This window comes from Acomys minous (assembly GCF_964271855.1).
Source record: "Acomys minous genome assembly, chromosome: 11".
Classification (NCBI taxonomy): domain Eukaryota; kingdom Metazoa; phylum Chordata; class Mammalia; order Rodentia; family Muridae; genus Acomys; species Acomys minous.
This window is the reverse complement of record NC_140492.1, coordinates 109,771,014-109,790,378: the sequence shown is the minus strand read 5'-3', so window position 1 is coordinate 109,790,378 and position 19,365 is coordinate 109,771,014. Positions and strand designations below refer to the sequence as shown.

At 45.9% G+C, this 19,365-nt stretch overlaps 1 protein-coding gene across 2 annotated transcripts in view; it reads left to right on the top strand.

Moving 5' to 3' along the window:
• Window positions 1–19,116, top strand: part of MAP3K1 (mitogen-activated protein kinase kinase kinase 1) — a 70,764-nt gene extending 51,648 nt beyond the window's left edge. For both annotated transcript variants that reach the window (XM_084802493.1, XM_084802492.1), the window contains exons 7-20: window positions 954–1,075; window positions 1,658–1,739; window positions 1,990–2,170; window positions 4,460–4,738; window positions 6,889–7,010; window positions 7,780–7,871; window positions 8,501–8,690; window positions 8,998–10,267; window positions 10,795–10,947; window positions 11,634–11,796; window positions 12,733–12,864; window positions 13,894–14,036; window positions 14,907–15,038; window positions 16,557–19,116. In XM_084802493.1, coding sequence (XP_084658619.1) covers window positions 954–1,075; window positions 1,658–1,739; window positions 1,990–2,170; window positions 4,460–4,738; window positions 6,889–7,010; window positions 7,780–7,871; window positions 8,501–8,690; window positions 8,998–10,267; window positions 10,795–10,947; window positions 11,634–11,796; window positions 12,733–12,864; window positions 13,894–14,036; window positions 14,907–15,038; window positions 16,557–16,706 — 3,211 coding nt within the window. In that variant the 3' untranslated portion in view covers window positions 16,707–19,116. The remainder of the gene's footprint in view (window positions 1–953; window positions 1,076–1,657; window positions 1,740–1,989; window positions 2,171–4,459; window positions 4,739–6,888; window positions 7,011–7,779; window positions 7,872–8,500; window positions 8,691–8,997; window positions 10,268–10,794; window positions 10,948–11,633; window positions 11,797–12,732; window positions 12,865–13,893; window positions 14,037–14,906; window positions 15,039–16,556) is intronic.
• Window positions 19,117–19,365: the final 249 nt, after the last annotated feature.

Sequence of the window (19,365 nt, the reverse complement as noted above, 5' to 3'; positions counted from 1 at the left end):
CAGCCAGACGTGGTGACACGTGCCCGTAACCCAGGCGATCTCTGAGACAGAATGATGGGGAGTTTGAGGCCCTTTGTGCCGAGTGGCCAGTTCCAGGCCAACTTGGGGTGCACAGTAGGGCCCCCTGTACCTGCCCAGAAGTAGCCATGTTATGAATATGTCATGTAACCATTAAAATTACACCTTTAAAGACTGTTGAATCATATGGAAAATGTTTTAAGTGAAATCTTAAGTGGGTTATATTGCTGTGTGCCAATTTTTTAAATACAATTATTATGAGTATATAAATATTAAGGCAAAATTATAACAGTCAATAATAGTATATGTTATTACAGGTGACTTGCTTTTCCTCAAATGTTTACAGGCCGCTAGGTCTGTGTTGTAACTGTTCAGCCCTGCCCTTGTAATCTCAAGAAGTCATTGATGATATGAAAATGAATGGATATGGCCATTTCCCATAAAACTCTATTTATAAAACCAGGCCACGTATTGATCTGATCACTTTGCAGTTTATTCCTCCCTGTTCTGCATTGCTGCAACTTGACTTCTGAAGTATAAAATAAGTGTATGCAAAAATGTTTATAATGACTTCTTACAATCTGTGTCACTGGTGAGCAGATTTTATATATATATAACATTGTGCCTCCATGATGTGTCCATGGCTGGGCACACTGTCCTCCCAGTTCTGGGGCAGGGGGATCATTTCAGGGACACAAGCATTCTTTTTTCCTGGGTTGCAGCATCTGTACATGCAGCGTAATGAACGCTGACATTAGAGACAACCTAACTCACACCCGCAATCTGTGAGTCCAGTTCCTGAGTGTCAGTAGGAGATACAGCTACCCCGCGGCTACCACAGGGTGCTCTCTAACAAGGATGTCTGGCTAGCGTGTGCCTACCCAGAGAAGGCTCCTGCACTCCGGGGCTCAGCGTTCTGCTCTCTTCCCTCACAGCATCAAGGATGAAGAGGAGCAGATGTGTCCCATCTGCCTGTTGGGCATGCTGGATGAGGAGAGCCTGACCGTGTGTGAGGACGGCTGCAGGAACAAGCTCCACCACCACTGCATGTCCATCTGTAGGTGGCTCCTCCTGGCCCTGTGCTCAGCCCAGCTGTGCTTGGCTCGCTGCTTTGTTTAGGATTGCAGTATGGCTTGAAGGGAGTCTGGTGAGAGCAGAAGAAAGTCCTGCTTAAGCCCCACGTAAAGTTGTCAACACACTGGGGCTTCAGAGCTGTGTAGACCGAACATTACAGTGTGTACTGGGTGGTGCCGGTAGAAATGGGAGGAACACAGACGTAAAGACTCCCAGCCCAGAAGCTGCATGCGCGGACGGGAAGGGTGGAAGACCAGGGTGGGCTTTCCAGAGGGTGAGTCTAAAAGGCTAGCCACAGACTCCAGTGGCACAGAATGCTTTGCAGGAAGGCAAGCCTAGCGATGTTATCATAAGTGGTAAAAGTAGCATTGCGTAAGTACAGGCATCGGGATAATTTGCTCTGCTGCGTCGGCCAGCTTTAAGACTGATGTCCTGTCAAGCTGTGCAAGGCTCTTTCTGTAGCAGTCGTGCATTAACCATTATGAAGACTCAGGACTTAGAAATACCTAATGTTAAGCATTTGCATTTTTTGTGATTTTTTTTTTCTTTTCTTCCTATTTTTCAGGGGCAGAAGAATGTAGAAGAAATAGAGAGCCTTTAATATGTCCCCTCTGTAGATCTAAGTGGAGATCCCATGACTTCTACAGGTGGGAATTCTGAATTACTGATTCGTGTGTGCTTAACAAAAAAAATCTAAACAATGTTGTCTGGCCTCTCTTAGTGGCACACACTTATCTATAGTCCTAGCTCTTGAGGGGCTAAGGCAAGAGGATCAGGAGTTCAAGGCTAGCCTGAGCAGTCTTGGCAAGGGCAGTCTTGCCCCACCAAAAAAACAAAACAAACAAAAAGCAGCTTTTAATATTTTTCAGTAAGTTTTGTTATTTTTTTCACTTTTAGCCACGAGCTGTCAAGCCCTGTGGATTCCCCCGCCTCCCTGCGAGCTGTGCAGCAGCCGGCATCACCACAGCCCGGGGCTGGATCACAGCGAAGGAACCAAGAAAGCAACTTTAACCTTACTCACTACGGGACTCAGCAGATCCCTCCCGCTTACAAAGACCTAGCTGAGCCGTGGATTCAGGTAAATAGTTCCCTGTGACCCGTGTTCTGCAGCCTTGAAACTCACCCATCATGTTAACCGCCGCTTGTCACCAGGGTGATAAAATCCACAGAACTTACAGGCTCACCTAATTCTTCTGTCTGATTCGTGAACGGCATCCTGCAGGGGCCCTCTCTTTCGGGATCTCAGAGCGCTGAGTTGATTCTGAGCTGTCAGTTGCCGTTCTCTGATGCCGTCTTCGGCTGTCTTTTGCTTATGTCTTAGGGTGTCATGTTAGGTGGATTAAAACTAAAACTGTGCAGGGAGCTTATGGCACCCTTGCTGGTTGCTTGTCCTTGGAGTTCCTTTGTAACAGAGCACATGTAAACACCTCATGACTTGTGTTTCCCAAACATGCGTTACTTTATCTATAATATTTAGAAATTTCCACATACATTAGCCCAGACATTAAGCTTACTTTTCGCTAATCGACCCATGGCGTCAATACCATTTACTGTCTTCCTTCTGTAGAGGAGGCTTTAGGGCCTGGGGCTGAGGGTGGTAAAGACACACACATGAACACTCTTCATGACTGTCCTTCGCTCATTTAAATAAAGCGCTCTCTTCGTCTCACCTCTCTCTCCTGGTCCCACCTGCTTAACCTTTAGAGCAGGCTAAAATTCACATAAATTTCCTTGGCTTTCATCTCTTAAGAAAAGTATCCCGATTTTAAACCCTCTCAACTGGTTGGTGTTCTTAAATTGCCTTTCTTTTTAAAAGAATTGTGCTCTAGTTTCCTTCTCTATAAACTATTTTTTTAAAAGATTTATTTATTTATTATGTGTACAGTGCTCAAGAGGGCATTAGATCTCATATAGGTGGTTGTGAGCCACCATGTGGTTGCTGGGAATTGAACTCAGGACCTCTGGAAGAGTAGACAGTGTTCTTAACTTCTGAGCCATCTCTCTAGCCCTCTATAAACTATCTTTAAAGTGTAAATGTGGAGTTCTTTACAGTCTTTCGCTTCTGGGTTTTAGTGTTTTGTCGTCATTGTTTTATTTGGTTTGTCTGGTTTTGGTTTTTGGAGACAGGGTTCCTCTGTGTAGCCTTGGCTGTCCTACAACTCACTTTGTAGAGACCAGGCTGGCCTTGAACTCACAGAGGATCTACCTGCTGCTGCCTCCCAAGTGCTGGGACTAGAGGTGTGCACCACCACCGCCCAGCCAGGTTTTAGTGTTTTTAGGCATAAAAGTTCAGTTATAGGAGTTTACCCTCAGTTATAGGAGCTAGCTGTTCAGCGTTAGTACCTCAGCAGGATCCGCGCTTGGCTGGTCACAGTGTATCCAGACAGGAAGCCAAGCGGGTGAGCCCAGCTCCTTTCTCCTCTTCGCTGAGCACATTTAGAGTGGGTCCACTGCCTCGATTAACATAATACAGAAAGTCCTCAAAAGACATCCGCAGAAGTTTCTACATCCCATGAACTTGACAGTCAAGGAGCCGGGCAGATGACTCTGCTGGTCAGCTCTTTGCCTTTTAAGCACAGGAGGCTGAGTGTGATGCCCCGAATCCTGTAGATAGCTGGGTGTGTTGACATGCGTGCAAGCCCACCTGTGCAAAGGTGGCCAGCTAGGCTAGCCTAACTGCTGAGCCTCACGGAAGACCCCATCCCAGAAACAAAACAAAAACTGGGACCACACCTGAGGGTGATCCCTGCCCTCCACACATACACATGTACACCCATGCAGCCACACAAGAATAAGTATATATCATTAAAAATTTTTTGGTTAGGGGGACTGGAGTGATGGCTCAGTGGTTAAGAGCACTGTCTGCTCTTCCAGAGGTCCTGAGTTCAATTCCCAGCAACCACACGGTGGCTCACAACCATCTATAATGTGATCTGATGTCCTTCTCTGCCTGCAGATGTGCATGCAGGCAGAGCACTGTATACATAATAATAAATAAATAAATCTTCAAAAAAAATTTTTTTTTTTTTTGGTTAGAAAAAAAGGTTGACAGTCCCAACTATCTATCAGATGTAGTAAAGAATTGAGAAGTGCCGGGCGGTGGTGTCACACGCCTTTACTCCTAGCACTTGGGAGCCAAAGGCAGGCAGATCTCCGTGAGATGGAGGCCAGCCTAGACTACAGAGCGAGTTCCAGGACAGCCAGAGCTGTTACACAGAGAAATCCTGTCTCAAAAAACCGAAATAAATAAATAAAAATAAAAAAAGAATTGAGAAGTGGCCAGTGTTTGGTTAATCATCAGAAACTGTTCTTAATACACCCCGTGGGTTGGTTTGTTTTTCACCACGCTGTTTTTTGTTCCACACAGGTGTTTGGAATGGAACTCGTTGGCTGCTTATTTTCTAGAAACTGGAATGTAAGAGAGATGGCCCTCAGGCGTCTTTCCCACGATGTCAGCGGGGCCCTGCTGCTGGCCAATGGGGAGAGCACTGGAAATTCTGGAGGCGGCAGTGGAGGCAGCTCGGGTGCTGGAGCCTCCAGTGGGTCGTCCCAGGCCAGCATCTCAGGGGACGTGGTGGAGGCGTGCTGCAGCGTTTTGTCTATAGTCTGTGCTGACCCTGTCTACAAAGTGTACGTTGCTGCTTTAGTAAGTACTGAACCATATTTTATGGGTTTTCTTTCTTTGGCCTTTTGTGGGGATTTTTTGTTTTTGTTTTTAAGATTTATTTCTTATGTGTACAGTATTCTGCCTGCATGTACACCTACAGGCCAGAAGAGGGCATCATTTCACATTACAGGTGGATGTGAGCCACCATGTGGTTGCTGGGAATTGAACTCAGGACCTCTGGAAGAGCACACTTTGCTCTTAACCTCTGAGCCATCTCTCCAGCCCTCTTTGGTCTTTAATAGGTTTAAACTTTAAGAAACAGTAAATCAGCCAGGCATGGTGGTGCACGCCTTTAATCCCAGCACTCGGGAGGCAGGGGCAGACAGATCTTGGTGAGTTTGAGGCCAGCCTGGGCTACAAAGCAAGTCCAAAACAGCCAAGATTACACAGAGAAACCCTGTCTCGAAAAAGTCCCCTCCCCCCCCCCCAAAAAAAACTTCTTTACCTTAATTCACTTTAGAAAATCCAAAAATTTTTATTCCATAGTCCTAAGGAATTGCAGTATTCCATTTTCTCTGTCCACATAGTTTTACTGACTTTAATATACTCATAATGTCTTTTGCATTTTTCTGCTATCTAGTAGTGATGTCTTGATATTCATGTGTTTTTTTTTAATGAATACATCACACATGACCAAGTTAATACTTCTGATGGCTTGTATGGTGATGTCATGGCATAAACCCAGCACTTGAAAGGAGGAAGACAGAGGGCCAGGACTTAAGGTCTTCACCCACGTAGGGAATGCAAGGCTAGCCTGGAGGGGATGTGAGATCCTGTCTCAAGAAGCAAAAAAACCCAGTCAACAGTAGGGTTAGAAAATTTCCTTGGTTGGTTGGTTGGTTTTAACGACAGGAAACATTAATGAGTATTTATTTCTAATCAGATTTGTTCTTGGCTTCGGTAAACATTATGACAAAGTTCAGAAGCTTTTTACAGAAAATGGCCCCATGATGTCTCAGTTTCTTTCCTGTCACTGATAAAATACGCCGGCAAAAGAAACTTAAGGAGGGAAGGGCTTGTTCTGGCTTTGCAGTTCCATCGTGGCAGAGAAGTCACTGTGGCGGAGACCTCTGGGAGCTGGCCGCATTGCATCCTGTCAAGAAGCAGGGGAGACAAGCATATCTGCCCTAGTGCATGGCTCACTTCCCACATACCTGCTCACAGACCACATCATGGGCCCAGAGGCCCCGTGTGACTCTAGAATGTGCCAAGCTGACAGTGGGCACCAACAGTGTCACATGCTGTCAGTGCCGTTTGCCTCAGCCTCCCATCACGGCTTGTCCTCCTGGACAGGCGCTACAAGAAGCTGAATTTGCAAACTAGTTTGACCTTTCCCGTCTGCAGAATTCATCTTAATCTCAGCCCTGTTGTGACTAGGGGAGGGGACACCAGAGGTAGTGTCACTATAGGATGTTTAGCGCTGTGGCTTCTAACCGCTACACAGCTACCAGTTTTAAACCCTCACTGCCTCTCTCTCCTGAGAAAGCGAGTCCTCAGGCACTGCCAGGGGACTGCTAAAAGCTCAGACTCATCCCACCTTAAACTCCCTGCCTTCAGGGAAATTCTTAAATTATAAGACAGAAAAAGGAGAAAGAGGGACAGTGTGCGAGTGTAGAAATCAGAGGGCCACTGACAGACCAGCCGTATCCTCCCGTGTGCATTCTCGGGACCAAGCCCAGTGCTGTCGTATTTGGTGACAGGTGCCATTGACACCGGCATGATGTCCCGCCGATGTGTTTAGACCTCGGCCTCTAAGCTGCCTCTCGAAGTCTCTTTTTCCTAACTCTAAACTCTTAACAGTTGGGCCTAGGGAATCTTCCTCTTTAAGAAACATGAATGGCTTTGAATACAAGTTTAGGTCAGAGTTCAATGACCTCAGAAGCACTCATGACGAGAGCTGTAGCTGCGCTGGCTGAGGGGGAGTAGCCGAGGGCGTGTGGACACAGGGCAGATGGTAGAGACCGGAGGCCACCTCAGTTTAAGCCGCTCACCGCTGCTTTGGTTTGCACTGCCGTGGTCACCCAGTCCTGTTACTGCTTACGCCTCCTCCATTTACCTCAGCCCAGGTCATTATCTCTGATGCAGTTTGAATGTAGTTAAACTGACCTTCAGGGTTTCTTTCCCCCCAGAAAACACTGCGAGCCATGCTGGTATATACTCCTTGCCACAGTCTGGCAGAAAGAATCAAACTTCAGAGGCTCCTCCGGCCCGTTGTAGACACCATCCTCGTCAAGTGCGCAGATGCCAATAGGTAAGGGCCGCACTGTAGAACACCGGGCACCGCGCCGCACACTTAGAACATGACACATATGTGTTAGTAGCGTGAGTTCTGAAGTGAAAACATAGGACTTAAGGCTTGTAAGGACTAGGGAGAGAGACCCCAATGGCAGGTAAAAGAGGGGCTAACAAACCGCACGGACCCCTGTGTCTGGTGTGATGACTGCAGCATTCCTAATCTGAAGCCCCACTGACAAGGACGCTAAGTGGCATATGTAACTGTAAGGAGTAAACCTACGTCATTCATCACTATACTTTCCTCCGCCCCCTATGGATCAGAAAAGAACCCTGTTTCCATCATCTTTCATTTAACGGACTCTTACTGTTAACACTATGAGAGGCTTTAACTGGCGTGTAAGTTTTGTATCTTCCCACAGTAGCCTTCAAAACTGACAGAAATGAGGAGCGGTGACAGGAGAGGTGAGTGCAGGCCGTGACTCCTAGACCTGTGGGCCCAGCAGCGCACGCTCACTTGTAATGTATGACGCTGTTGGGCACTCACCTTCTCCGTCTTCGCCTCTGCCGCCGCTCCACTCAGAGCGTCCCCACTCGTGTCCCTCTTTCCGAGTCATAAGTTAGTTTTGTAGCGTTTGTGCATGTGCAGGCCACTTCCTGGAACTCTGCGCTGTTTGCCCTGGGTACTTGCTTAAACGGTGGAAAACATAAGAAGTACTGTAGAGCGATCGCATGGCGCCTGCAGTTCATCTGTACCTGGAATTAAGGTGGCTTTCCTTTCTCTGTAGCCGCACGAGTCAGCTGTCCATATCAACACTGTTGGAGCTCTGCAAGGGCCAAGCAGGAGAGTTGGCAGTCGGTAGAGAAATACTCAAAGCTGGTAATAACTTCTAATTTAAAGTTAATGTGGCTTACCGCATGCATTGTCCTTGGTTGGTACAGCAGTTGGTGCAGGCCCCCCTGGGTCCAGATGCGCCAGCCTTGACGTCTCCTTGTGGAGCTCCTGGACCCTCTCGGTCCTTCTGTCCCCCAATTCTTGATCCAGCCAATGGACAGCTCATTCTCCACGATTGTAGCAAGAGCGGGTACTGCCTCTGACATGAACTCTGGTGCCCCCAGCTTGATCACTTCCCCTTGGTGGGGAGGCCCAGCGGGCAGTCAGAGGATGAAACCTGATAGGCTGTGGTCATGTGGTGGGGGAGGGGTAAACGGGGAGATACAAGTGAGGGGATAACAATCGGGATGTAATCTGAATAAATTATAATTAGAAAAAAAAATATGGCACAATTTATTGTTTTCCTTGACCTAATAGTTATCATAAGACTGTTATAAAATATTGAAGTAATTTTATAAATTGATTCACACAGCTGTATTAAAAATGTGAGGTAATCTAAGAGAAGTCCTTAAGACTGATAAAATCCAGAACATTGTTACAGGCCTTCCTATTATTTAACCATGTTTGTTTTAGAGTTCTACAACGCTATTTTCCCATTTATTTTACTCCTGTAGGATCCATTGGTGTTGGTGGTGTTGACTATGTCTTAAGTTGTATTCTTGGAAACCAAGCCGAGTCAAACAACTGGCAAGAACTCCTGGGCCGCCTCTGTCTCGTAGACAGGTTACTGCTGGAGTTTCCTGCTGAATTTTATCCTCATATCGTCAGTACCGACGTCTCACAAGCTGAGCCTGTTGAAGTCAGGTCAGTTTCCTGGTGGAAATCAGCGCCCTCCTCTTCCTTCTTGTTCGCATGCGCCACAGGTGGTGCACTAACACAGGGGGTGCGCTAACACAGGTGGTGCGCTAACACCTGAGTATTTGGTTATCACAGAGACCCAAAGGCGAGGCTTCTCAGTTAAATAAACTGTTATAAACGCTTCATGCCAAAGAGGGTTTTGTGTAGAAGGGCAGGCTATAAGTTACCTTTTTTTTTTTTTTAAAGTGCCCATTTTATCAGTACTTTGAACTTGTCTAGTCATTGGAGGTGCTTTGTTTTGGCTTGCCTTCAGGTATAAGAAGCTGCTGTCCCTGCTGACCTTCGCCTTGCAGTCCATTGACAATTCCCACTCGATGGTTGGCAAACTCTCTCGGAGGATATATCTGAGTTCTGCGAGAATGGTGACCGCCGTGCCCGCTGTGTTCTCCAAGCTCTTGACAATGCTGACTGCTTCCGGCTCCACTCACTTCACCAGGATGCGCCGGCGTCTGATGGCCATTGCAGATGAGGTCGAAATTGCTGAGGTCGTCCAGCTGGGTGTGGAAGACCCTTCGGACGGCCAACAGGACGGCTTCCTGCAGGCGTTGGCCCCTGCCAGCTCTCCAGAGAACAGTTCCCTTGAGCACACGGTCCATTTGGAGAAGACTGGAAAAGGATTATGTGCTGCGAGACTGAGCGCCAGTTCGGAGGACGTTTCTGACAGACTGGCTGTCGTTTCCATAGGACTTCCTAGTCCAGCCACAACAGAGCAACCAAAGCCAATGGTTCAAACAAAAGGCAGACCCCACAGTCAGTGTTTGAACTCCTCCCCTTTGTCTCACCCCCAGGTAATGTTTCCAGCAGCATCGACCCCTTGTTCATCTGCCCCGTCTGTCCCAGCTGGCTCTGTAACAGATGTTTCTAAGCATAGACCTCAGGCATTTGTTCCCTGCAAAATACCTTCTGCATCTCCTCAAACGCAACGCAAGTTTTCTCTACAGTTCCAGAGGACCTGCTCTGAAAACAGAGACTCAGATAAACTCTCCCCAGTCTTCACTCAGTCAAGACCCCTGCCCTCCAGTAACATACACAGGCCAAAGCCATCTCGTCCCGTCCCGGGTAGTACAAGCAAACTGGGGGACGCCTCAAGAAACAGCATGACGCTTGATCTGAACAGTGCTTCCAAGTGTGATGACAGCCTCGGCAGTGGCAGCAACAGTGGTAACGCCGTCATACCCAGTGACGAGACAGTGTTCACCCCCGTGGAGGACAAATGCAGACTGGATGTCAACACCGAGCTCAACTCCAGCATCGAGGACCTTCTTGAAGCGTCTATGCCGTCAAGTGACACAACAGTCACCTTTAAGTCCGAAGTTGCTGTCCTCTCTCCCGAAAGGGCGGAAAACGATGACACCTACAAAGATGACGTCAGCCATAATCAAAAGTGCAAAGAAAAGATGGAAGCGGAAGAAGAAGAAGCTTTAGCAATTGCCATGGCAATGTCAGCATCTCAAGATGCCCTCCCTGTAGTTCCTCAGCTACAGGTCGAGAACGGAGAAGATATTATCATCATCCAGCAGGATGTGAGTATAGGGTCTTCACGGTCTTACAGTCTCCTTGGGACATGTTAGAATCTTCTAGAAGCGGTGCTTTCGGGATGAGCTGACTGTGAGGGTTTTCCGTGTATAAGTATGTGGCAATCATTGTGAGTCGTTGCCATAGCAATGCTCAGCCTATCTCAGAGATACTTCCTGCCGGTTCTGAACCAGTTGTCACTCACACACTTGATGCTGGTGGTTAACAGTGTCCATGAGCCGGGCGGTGGTGGCGCACGCCTTTAATCCTAGCACTCGGGAGGCAGAGGCAGGTGGATCGCTGTGAGTTCGAGGCCAGCCTGGTCTACAATGCGAGTCCAGGACAGCCAAGGCTACACAGAGAAACCCTGTCTCGAAAAACCAAACCAAGCAAACAAACAAACCAACAGTGTCCATGAATTTGTCAGAGGTCAAATTCATGGGTGGTTTGGGAATTACAATAGTGTTTCCTCCGACAAATTTTACAGGATCTTGCGCCCTTAACAGTAAAATAGTTGTTTTTATGTAATATGCAGACACCAGAAACTCTACCAGGACATACCAAAGCGAAACAACCTTACAGAGAGGACAGCGAATGGCTGAAGGGTCAGCAGATAGGCCTTGGAGCGTTTTCTTCTTGTTACCAAGCACAAGATGTGGGGACTGGAACTCTAATGGCGGTTAAACAGGTTAGTATCGGGATCACGGGCTGAAACTGTTCAAATTGTGCGGCTATGAAGACACAGGAGTCAATGCCGGTGTGTGGTGTTGGGGCCTTCTTGCCCCCCGCTTCCAGAGTGTTAGGGTTACGCGAGTGTGCCACCACCCTCGACAGGTCTGAAAAGCTCCCGACTCAAAGTAGATGCTGCCAAAAGTGGCACAAACATGAATTCTGGGTTTTATGAAGCCGTTCATTTGAAGACACAGTATGAAGTCGGCCAGAGATGGTTGGTCATCCCTGACCTGTGCTTTTGCCTTCTATGAGGGGCGTACTTCCCAGGATGCAAAAATAATGACTTTCCGTTTTAAAGTCATATTGCTTGTTCCTCTGTAGTTGGCTTTTCTCACCGTGACTGTTTCTTTACTGTTACAGTCTTGGCCACAGTACTCTCCCCTTTTGTCATTTTTTTTTCTTTCTTTCTTTCTGATATTCTACATCTCCTTAAACTGTATTCTTGTTGTGTGAAAGTTCCCCGACTGTGTTTCCCGGGTGGCCTGTTGTTTTGTGAGGCATACTGCATCCACGAGGTTAAGTGCCATTGGCCGCCAGTGTGTGTAAGATGGTTTGGGTTTGTTCATTTTAGACAGATTGTTTCAAAAACCCAGAACAGCAAAACAAAACCTCAAACTCTTGTTGACATGCTTATTAACACAGGTGACTTACGTCAGAAACACATCTTCTGAGCAGGAGGAGGTGGTGGAAGCGCTGAGGGAAGAGATCAGAATGATGGGCTGCCTGAACCATCCAAACATCATCAGGATGCTGGGCGCCACCTGCGAGAAAAGCAACTACAACCTCTTTATCGAGTGGATGGCGGGTACGTCCACTTTACAGCAGAAGTGACTCCACAGCCCTGACTTTCCTCTGCCTAAGCACAGTCACCGGGCACTTCGTTTATAGATAGATACTTTGAGGTCTCTAGAAATAAACTGCTCCTGATGAACAGGGAGACACAAAAAGTATTTTGTCTGTGTTCTAAGTCTAGTAGACCTTAAAATTGTTCCATCTTGCTGGCTCGTTTTGTTATCCTTGGAACTGAACACAGAATGTTCTACATGCTGGGCAGGTACTCTACCACTGGGCTATTTTTATTCTCCAGCCCAGAAACCTATCTTAAGAATGATTTTTTTTGGGCTGGGCATGGTGGCGCACGCCTTTAATCCCAGCATTCGGGAGTTCCAGAGATTGAACTCAGGTCTACATACATGCAACAGGCACTCTGCCTCCTGCGCTGTCTCCCCAGTGACACCCAGGAGTTCTTACGTCCCCTGCCTGTTGTTTTCCATGAGACTGTTCTAAACAGATAGCTTGGCTCTTGTAAGTGTGTATAAGTGAGGTTCATTGTGTCTGTGACGTGTCCCGTCAGAACTAGCACACGGTATTTAATGCCCAGCTGCCTTCTGACTCCTCCCCTTCTCTTTTCACTTTCTGCTAAGTAACACGTCAGTGTTGTTTACATAACTCTAATAATTTGTACACTGCTGATTTTTTTTTAAAAAAGGAGCGCAATCTACATTGCAGAAATAGTTTAATCTAAAATTATAACTTTTACTGCTTTCTGAAATCTTAGCCCTGTAGGAAGTTGGTTTCTTGAAGGTTCTATAAAAAGTTTCCCTAATTGACAGTTTTGAGATGATGCAGGAGATGAGTTTTAAAGTTTCGTGTGAGCTCCTGTTGTAAGCTTAAGAAACTACAGTGTGATTGATAAGCAAGTGTAGTTCTGGCCAGGTCCACAATTCTGCTTGCCTTTCAGGAGGATCTGTGGCTCATCTCTTGAGTAAATACGGAGCTTTCAAGGAGTCAGTCGTCATTAACTATACCGAGCAGCTACTCCGTGGCCTTTCGTATCTCCATGAAAACCAGATCATTCACAGAGACGTCAAAGGTAAGAATCCTGACCGTTTTCTAGTGACAGCAAGAAAACAAACGTCATCTTTAAACTTGACCTTTGGTATCTAACACAAGCATTTATGTTTGGGATTGAATAACCCTGTGAGTATTAGAACTAAAAGGACCCTTAAGATTCCACTCAGGCCAGGTGTGGGGGGGCACACCTGTAATCCCAGCACTTGGGAGGCAGAGGCAGGCAGATCTGTGAGTTCGAGGCCAGCCAGGTCTACAAAGTAAGTCCAGGACAGCCAGGACTATAAGAGAAATCCTGTCTCAAAAATTAAAAAAAAAAAAAAAAAAAAAAAAGATTCAACACAGTCAATGTTCTACCCAACAAGAGGGTGGATTGTGTTCAATACAAGCAAGGCTGTGACTTGACAGGAAGTGTAGGATGAGCTCTCCTGGCCTCCTCCCACCCTCCATCTTGGCTTTATAATGTATTCCCAAGAGATCCCTGTCCTGGAGTTTTCTTATATAAATGGTGTATCACAAACTTAAGAAAATCCTGTCAGATCTTGGAGTTTAGATTGTATTTATTAAAGGCCACTTGGATTTTTCTCTTGTGAATCTCTTCCCTACTTGACAATGTACTGAGGCGCTATTGTAATATTAACTTTTATTAAACTGTGATTATGAAATAAACATATAAATTGGCCTATGCTAGTATATGTCAAGAAGACTTGGTCTTGAAATGTAAATTGCACCAAAATTTGATTTCTGGATAGATTTTTGCCGAGTCAGCATTTCAGGGTCTTAATCCTTACTTTAAAAGGTCTTTATGTTTATTCCTTTATCTCCACGTGCCATATGACTTTGACCTTCAGAATTTCCTTCTGAAGCTTTAGGTCAGACCCACACTAGAGAGCCCTAGTGTGCCTTCAGCACCAAGGAGCACAGGAGCAGCTTTCTCGGAGGCTGTGGCTTGTACCCACACTGTCTTGGTTCATCAGCGGGACTTCCTGAGGCTCTAAGGTGTCCTTACCTGACTTTAACATGCGAGGTCATCTGCTGTCTCTGTTGACAGGTGCCAATCTGCTCATCGACAGCACAGGGCAGAGGCTGAGGATCGCAGACTTTGGAGCTGCCGCCAGGTTGGCATCAAAAGGAACCGGCGCAGGAGAGTTCCAGGGACAGTTACTGGGGACAATTGCGTTTATGGCGCCCGAGGTGAGACGTGGCTTCAAGTGTGCCGAAGGCAGCATTGCAGAGTTCTGTGTGACAGCATTGGGCCAGGTTATTTCACAGTAGGGTCCAGTATGCATTTGTTGGAAGCCCAGGGCCCTGTAAGTTAGTTCTTAATAGTACCCTGCATTTCAGACCCTGCCTCTCAACCTTCCCACTTCTGCCTTAACTAAATTATAAAAGACAAGTATTCATAGATTTGCTTAAAAGCTTGAACACAATTAATACACATTTAACACTGAATCGTGGAGTTAGTTTGTAATAGTTAAAACACACTTATATGGGGCTGGAGAGATGGCTCAGAGGTTAAGAGCACTGACTGCTCTTCCAGAGGTCCTGAGTTCAATTCCCATCTGGTGCCCTCTTCTGGCCTGCAGATGTACATGCAGGCAGAACACTACAAAATAAACAAGTCTTTAAAAAATAAATAAAGCACATTTAGTTTGTTGTAGTAAAACAAAAGTGTGCACGGTAGAAAGATGCAAAGGTTTACCTCTCCCTTCTGAAGGGAGGCAAACCACGGAGCCAGCCCTGTGTGTCGACATGAACACGGTATGCGCTTCCGCGTGTGGCCTGTCCTGAGCTCACAGCTCTTCGCGTTCAGTGCAGTGACGACTTGTTTCTTGCCTCACTGTGCAAGAGGAGAGGGCTGCTTTGGAATCCTGTTTATCTTTGCGCCACATGAACATGAAGCTTGTTCATGAGATTCCAAGTTGTCTGTGTTGTTGCGGGACTGTTTCCCCGGGCCGTCTGTGTGATCTGTGCCGCTGTCTGCTCTGAACTTAGCACATAAAAACTAGATCTCTCGCTCTATTAAACAGGTCCCATTTCTTCATTAACTCTCCTTTGTTTTAGGTGCTGAGAGGTCAGCAGTATGGTAGAAGCTGTGACGTGTGGAGTGTTGGCTGCGCTATCATAGAAATGGCCTGTGCAAAACCACCTTGGAACGCAGAAAAACACTCCAATCATCTCGCCTTGATATTTAAGGTGACTATGATGTGACGATTCCTTTTTTGTGCTAAGACTGACAGAAGACAGATTCTTAATGGGCTGTCCCTGCCCAACTTTTTTGTGGTTGTTTTTATTTTGTATTGCATGTATGGGTGTTGCGGCCCATTTCGGGTGCATGTATCTCTGTGTGCCACATGCATGAAAAGTGTCTGCAGAGGCTACAAGAGGAAGTCAGATCCCCTGGGACCAGAGTGATGGATAGTGCTGACGTCTGTCTGCTAGACGCTTATTTACTGATTTTTTTTGTAGGTGGTGTATGTGTGTACGTGTTTGGATGAGAGAGCGTGTGCACACCATGACATACAATGATAAGAGGACAAGCTCAGGCGTCAGCCCTCACTCTCCATCCTGTTTGTGGTGGGGTTTTTCTTGGTCACTGCACTGCATACCCCAGGACTACGAATGTCTATCCAGGGGGATTCTCCTGCCTCTCACCCCAGTGCAGGACTACGAAGCCTACAGGCATCATCTTCATGTCTGCCGTTTTACATGGGTTCAGGGGATCCAAACTCAGGCCAGCCATCGGGCTTGTACAACAAGCGTCTTACCCACTGAGCCAGCTCCCTAGTCTGCTCCCCCAGTTTTGTTTTGTTTGGGTGGTTTGGGGGCTTGAGACAGAGTCTTTATATAGTTCTGGCTAGCCTTAAACACAGAATCCACCTGCCTCTGCCTCCTGAGTGCTGGGATTAAAGGTGTGCTCCACCACAGCCCAGCTTAAGTGAACTGCTTTTGACTCATCTGTGTTCCCTGTAGGGAATTTACTCCCTGTCATCAAACTCAGGGTCAGGCGTTGCACTGTGGCTAGAGCACTTAAAACCCTGGGCTAGCTCAGGTGTCAATAGACACATTTGCCCAGGCTAGCTCAGGTGTCCACAGACACGTTTGCCCTTCTTCCTCCCTGCGAAGGATAGCAAGAGCAGCGAGTGGTGACACTTGGGAAGGAGGAAGGGGGTGCTGTTTTCGTTTTGCCTGATGGATGTAAGATGCATGTGCGCCCCCTCGGTGCCTCCAGATAGACGTGGGATCGCAGGTATGTGATCCACGGACTTTTTAGGTGTTTTTTTTCCCTCTTTTATCAATTTGTATTTTTAATAATCATTCATGGGTTTGCTAAGGTGAGGAGAAATGGAGAGTTTTCTTGTGATTAAGAGTAAGTAGGTAGGTTTAAATTTAGATTCATCCTTTAGCTGCATATAGGATAGTCAGCTACTATCCAGGCATGGTGGCACACACGTGTAATCGAAGTACCCTGGCGGCAGAGGCAGAAAGATCCAAGCCATCAGCCTGTGCTGAGACCTTACCAAAAGAAAAGAGACAACCTATTAAACTTAGTGGTTTCTAGTGTTCGATACTAAGAATTAAGATTTGTCCAAACTTGAAGAAAAACTCAACTGCGTACACCACGTAAGTGCAGCTGGGAGTCTGTGAGCTTCACGTCCGTGTTCTAGGCAGAGCTGTCATGAAAGCTCAGTGCTCTGGTTTTGTCTCCCGCAGATCGCTAGTGCAACCACTGCTCCGTCCATCCCATCACATCTGTCCCCGGGCCTGCGCGACGTGGCGCTGCGCTGTTTAGAACTTCAACCTCAGGACAGGCCCCCATCGAGAGAGCTGCTGAAGCACCCCGTCTTTCGTACTACGTGGTAGTCAGTTGTTCAGACCAGCTGTGTACAGGATGTACACACGACAAGGAAAGAGAAAGAGAACTTGTGGGCAACCACGTTGATAATCTGCTGGCCCTCACACCGCTGGACAGCTAGAAATGAGGCCAGTGGGGAACCCGTACCTAAGTATGTGATTGACAAATCATGACCTGTACCTAAGCTCAAGATGCAAAAGTCCACAACTTACGCAGGAACTGTAAACCGTGCCTTTCACAGGACTGGCTCTAGGTGAACAGGAAAGCGATGGAGTTTGCATGATTAAATAACAGAAGCATAAACTTATTTTTGGAGCACTTTTTCAGCAATATTAGCAGCTGAGGGCTCAGGATCTATTTTAATGTGTCACTTCTTCCATTTCATCTAGTGATCACAGCAGGGGGTTCTACAATTCCATTTGTTTTTTTTGGTTTTTTTTTTGTCACTGGCTATAAAGAAAATAAAAATCAGTGTCTGCCTCTTTTAGGTCAGGTTTGCTGTAAGTAGCAGTAAATACTTGTATTTTTAAACGTTAATAACTTCTTTATGACCCACAACTGACCTTTTTTTAAAAAAACAAAAAACAAAAAAAAACTACTCCTGGTCGATTGTGGTCCATTGTGCGTTTTACTGTTGGCCCGTTCATTTCGTGTTTTGGAAAATATGGTTCTGTATTTTCATTTCACCTTCATTTGTGTTTAATATTCAGGGAAAGGTGATCTCTTCAAACCAGAAAAAAAAAATACATAGAAATAGGTGTGAAAGTAGCTTGTTAAATCTGTGCCTGTTGCCAGAGTTCGGTTTTCTTCCTCATTGGCATGTAATGGGACACTGGCTACATCGAGTCAGTCTCTGTCCATACTGTGTGAGTTAAGTATGAACTCACTTCAGAGTCAACTGGTCTCGGGTTCAGCTCACAAGGCAGAGCAAGCTTGTCTGAAAGTTCGGTGAGTCGTTTCGCATTATTTTGCCAGCCTGTAGGAAATTCACACCGTTTAAATTGTCCTCTTGTGACCATCCACCCCCACTGATTGTAACATGGCTGCTGTTCTCCTTCTGCTGTGCATCATGTTTTCATACTAGACCCGGCTGATACAGTCTTCCACTCATCTGCCAGTCAGTAATGTTCTTAAGCAAACAGTAAATCTGCCTTGCGTTTAGGAAAACATTCAGAGAGGAAAGGGAGCTAATTCCTGGACGTTGCACAACTGTTGAATTTGTCTTAGCGTTGAGTCCAAGTCAGATGCATGGCGTCCTGAAGGAAGATGGCAGCCCTTTCGTCTTTGTGTCTTTTAAATCAAGTACTGATTAGCTATTAAATGTAACTTTGAGATGTTAAGTTTTAACTCTTCAGAAGCCAGTGTGAAATAGGATTGGTTATTCTCAAAAAACTCAGGATAAACTAAATAAGCTATATATGTACGTAGTACATTGGAAATGTACAGCACAAATCAGAAGCAAAATAAATTCCAGGATAAGTTTACAGGGATATATTGCAGAGAATCTTCAGAGGCAGTCTTGGTCAGTGCGTTTCTTGGTGAAATTCGACATTCCTTTGTTTTGGAAGATTGGCAGTATTTGAAGAGTTAAAAACAATACAGAAATGTGAAATCTGGCAATGCTAACTGTGTTGTACTTGACTTTTTCTTGTCCTTTTTACTTTTTGACTACTTAGAATTTTCACAATTCTAATAAGATTGTTTCCAAGTCTCTCATGTGCAAGCTTTAAAGGACGCACTCTTGCCGTTTTGTGTACTGGAAGATCACTGGTCAGGCTGCCCTGTGTCTGACAGAGAGGTAAACTGTGTAAACTGAGGAACCTCAGCTAATCAGTGTTAACTGTGTAGATCAACGTACCCACCACACTGCAAACTCAAACTATCCCCAGAAGTCAAGACCCACTGTGTTTGAGTTTGTCTGCAGTTCCCTCAGCTTGCTGGTAATTGTGGTGTTTTGTTTTCGATGCAAATGTGATGTAATATTCTTATTTTCTTTGGATCAAAGCTGGACTGAAAATTGTATTGTGTAATTATTTTTGTGTTTTTAATGTTATTTGGTACTCAAGTTGTAAATAACGTCTACTGCTGTTTGTTCCATTTCTACTACCTCAGGTTCCTATAGATTTTTCTTTTACCAAAGTTCACTCTCACAATGAAATTCTATGTGCTGTGTGACTGTGATTCCTAAGACTTCCAGGGCTTAAGGGCTAACTCCTATTAGCACCTTACTATGTAAGCAAATGCTACAAAAGAAACCTCTGGGTTAAGAAAATTTGGCTTAAATGTATCCTTTGTTATTTTAAATATATCGAGATATTTTAATTAAAATTTTTACCCCTTTGAACCAATTTTATAGTATTTGTACCTATTTTGGTGTTTTGTCTTTATAGTAAATAAAAGTTTTTGAACAAAAGTCAACCTGTACTATGGTAATTTCATACAAATAGAAAGGTTCCGAAAGCACAGTACGTCACCTTTCACCCTGGTCACACCTCGGCTGCCCTCCGTCATAGCCTTGTCATCCAGAAGCTGCAAAACAGGAACTTGTGATGCCCTCGCTGTCCTGATCTCTGAAGTCTCACTCAGTCTAGAACCATGCCTCGCTCCTTCCTTGGCCTTCCTGTTTTCATGAGTGCAGAGGCCATTGGCTTATGGAAGACCCTTGGT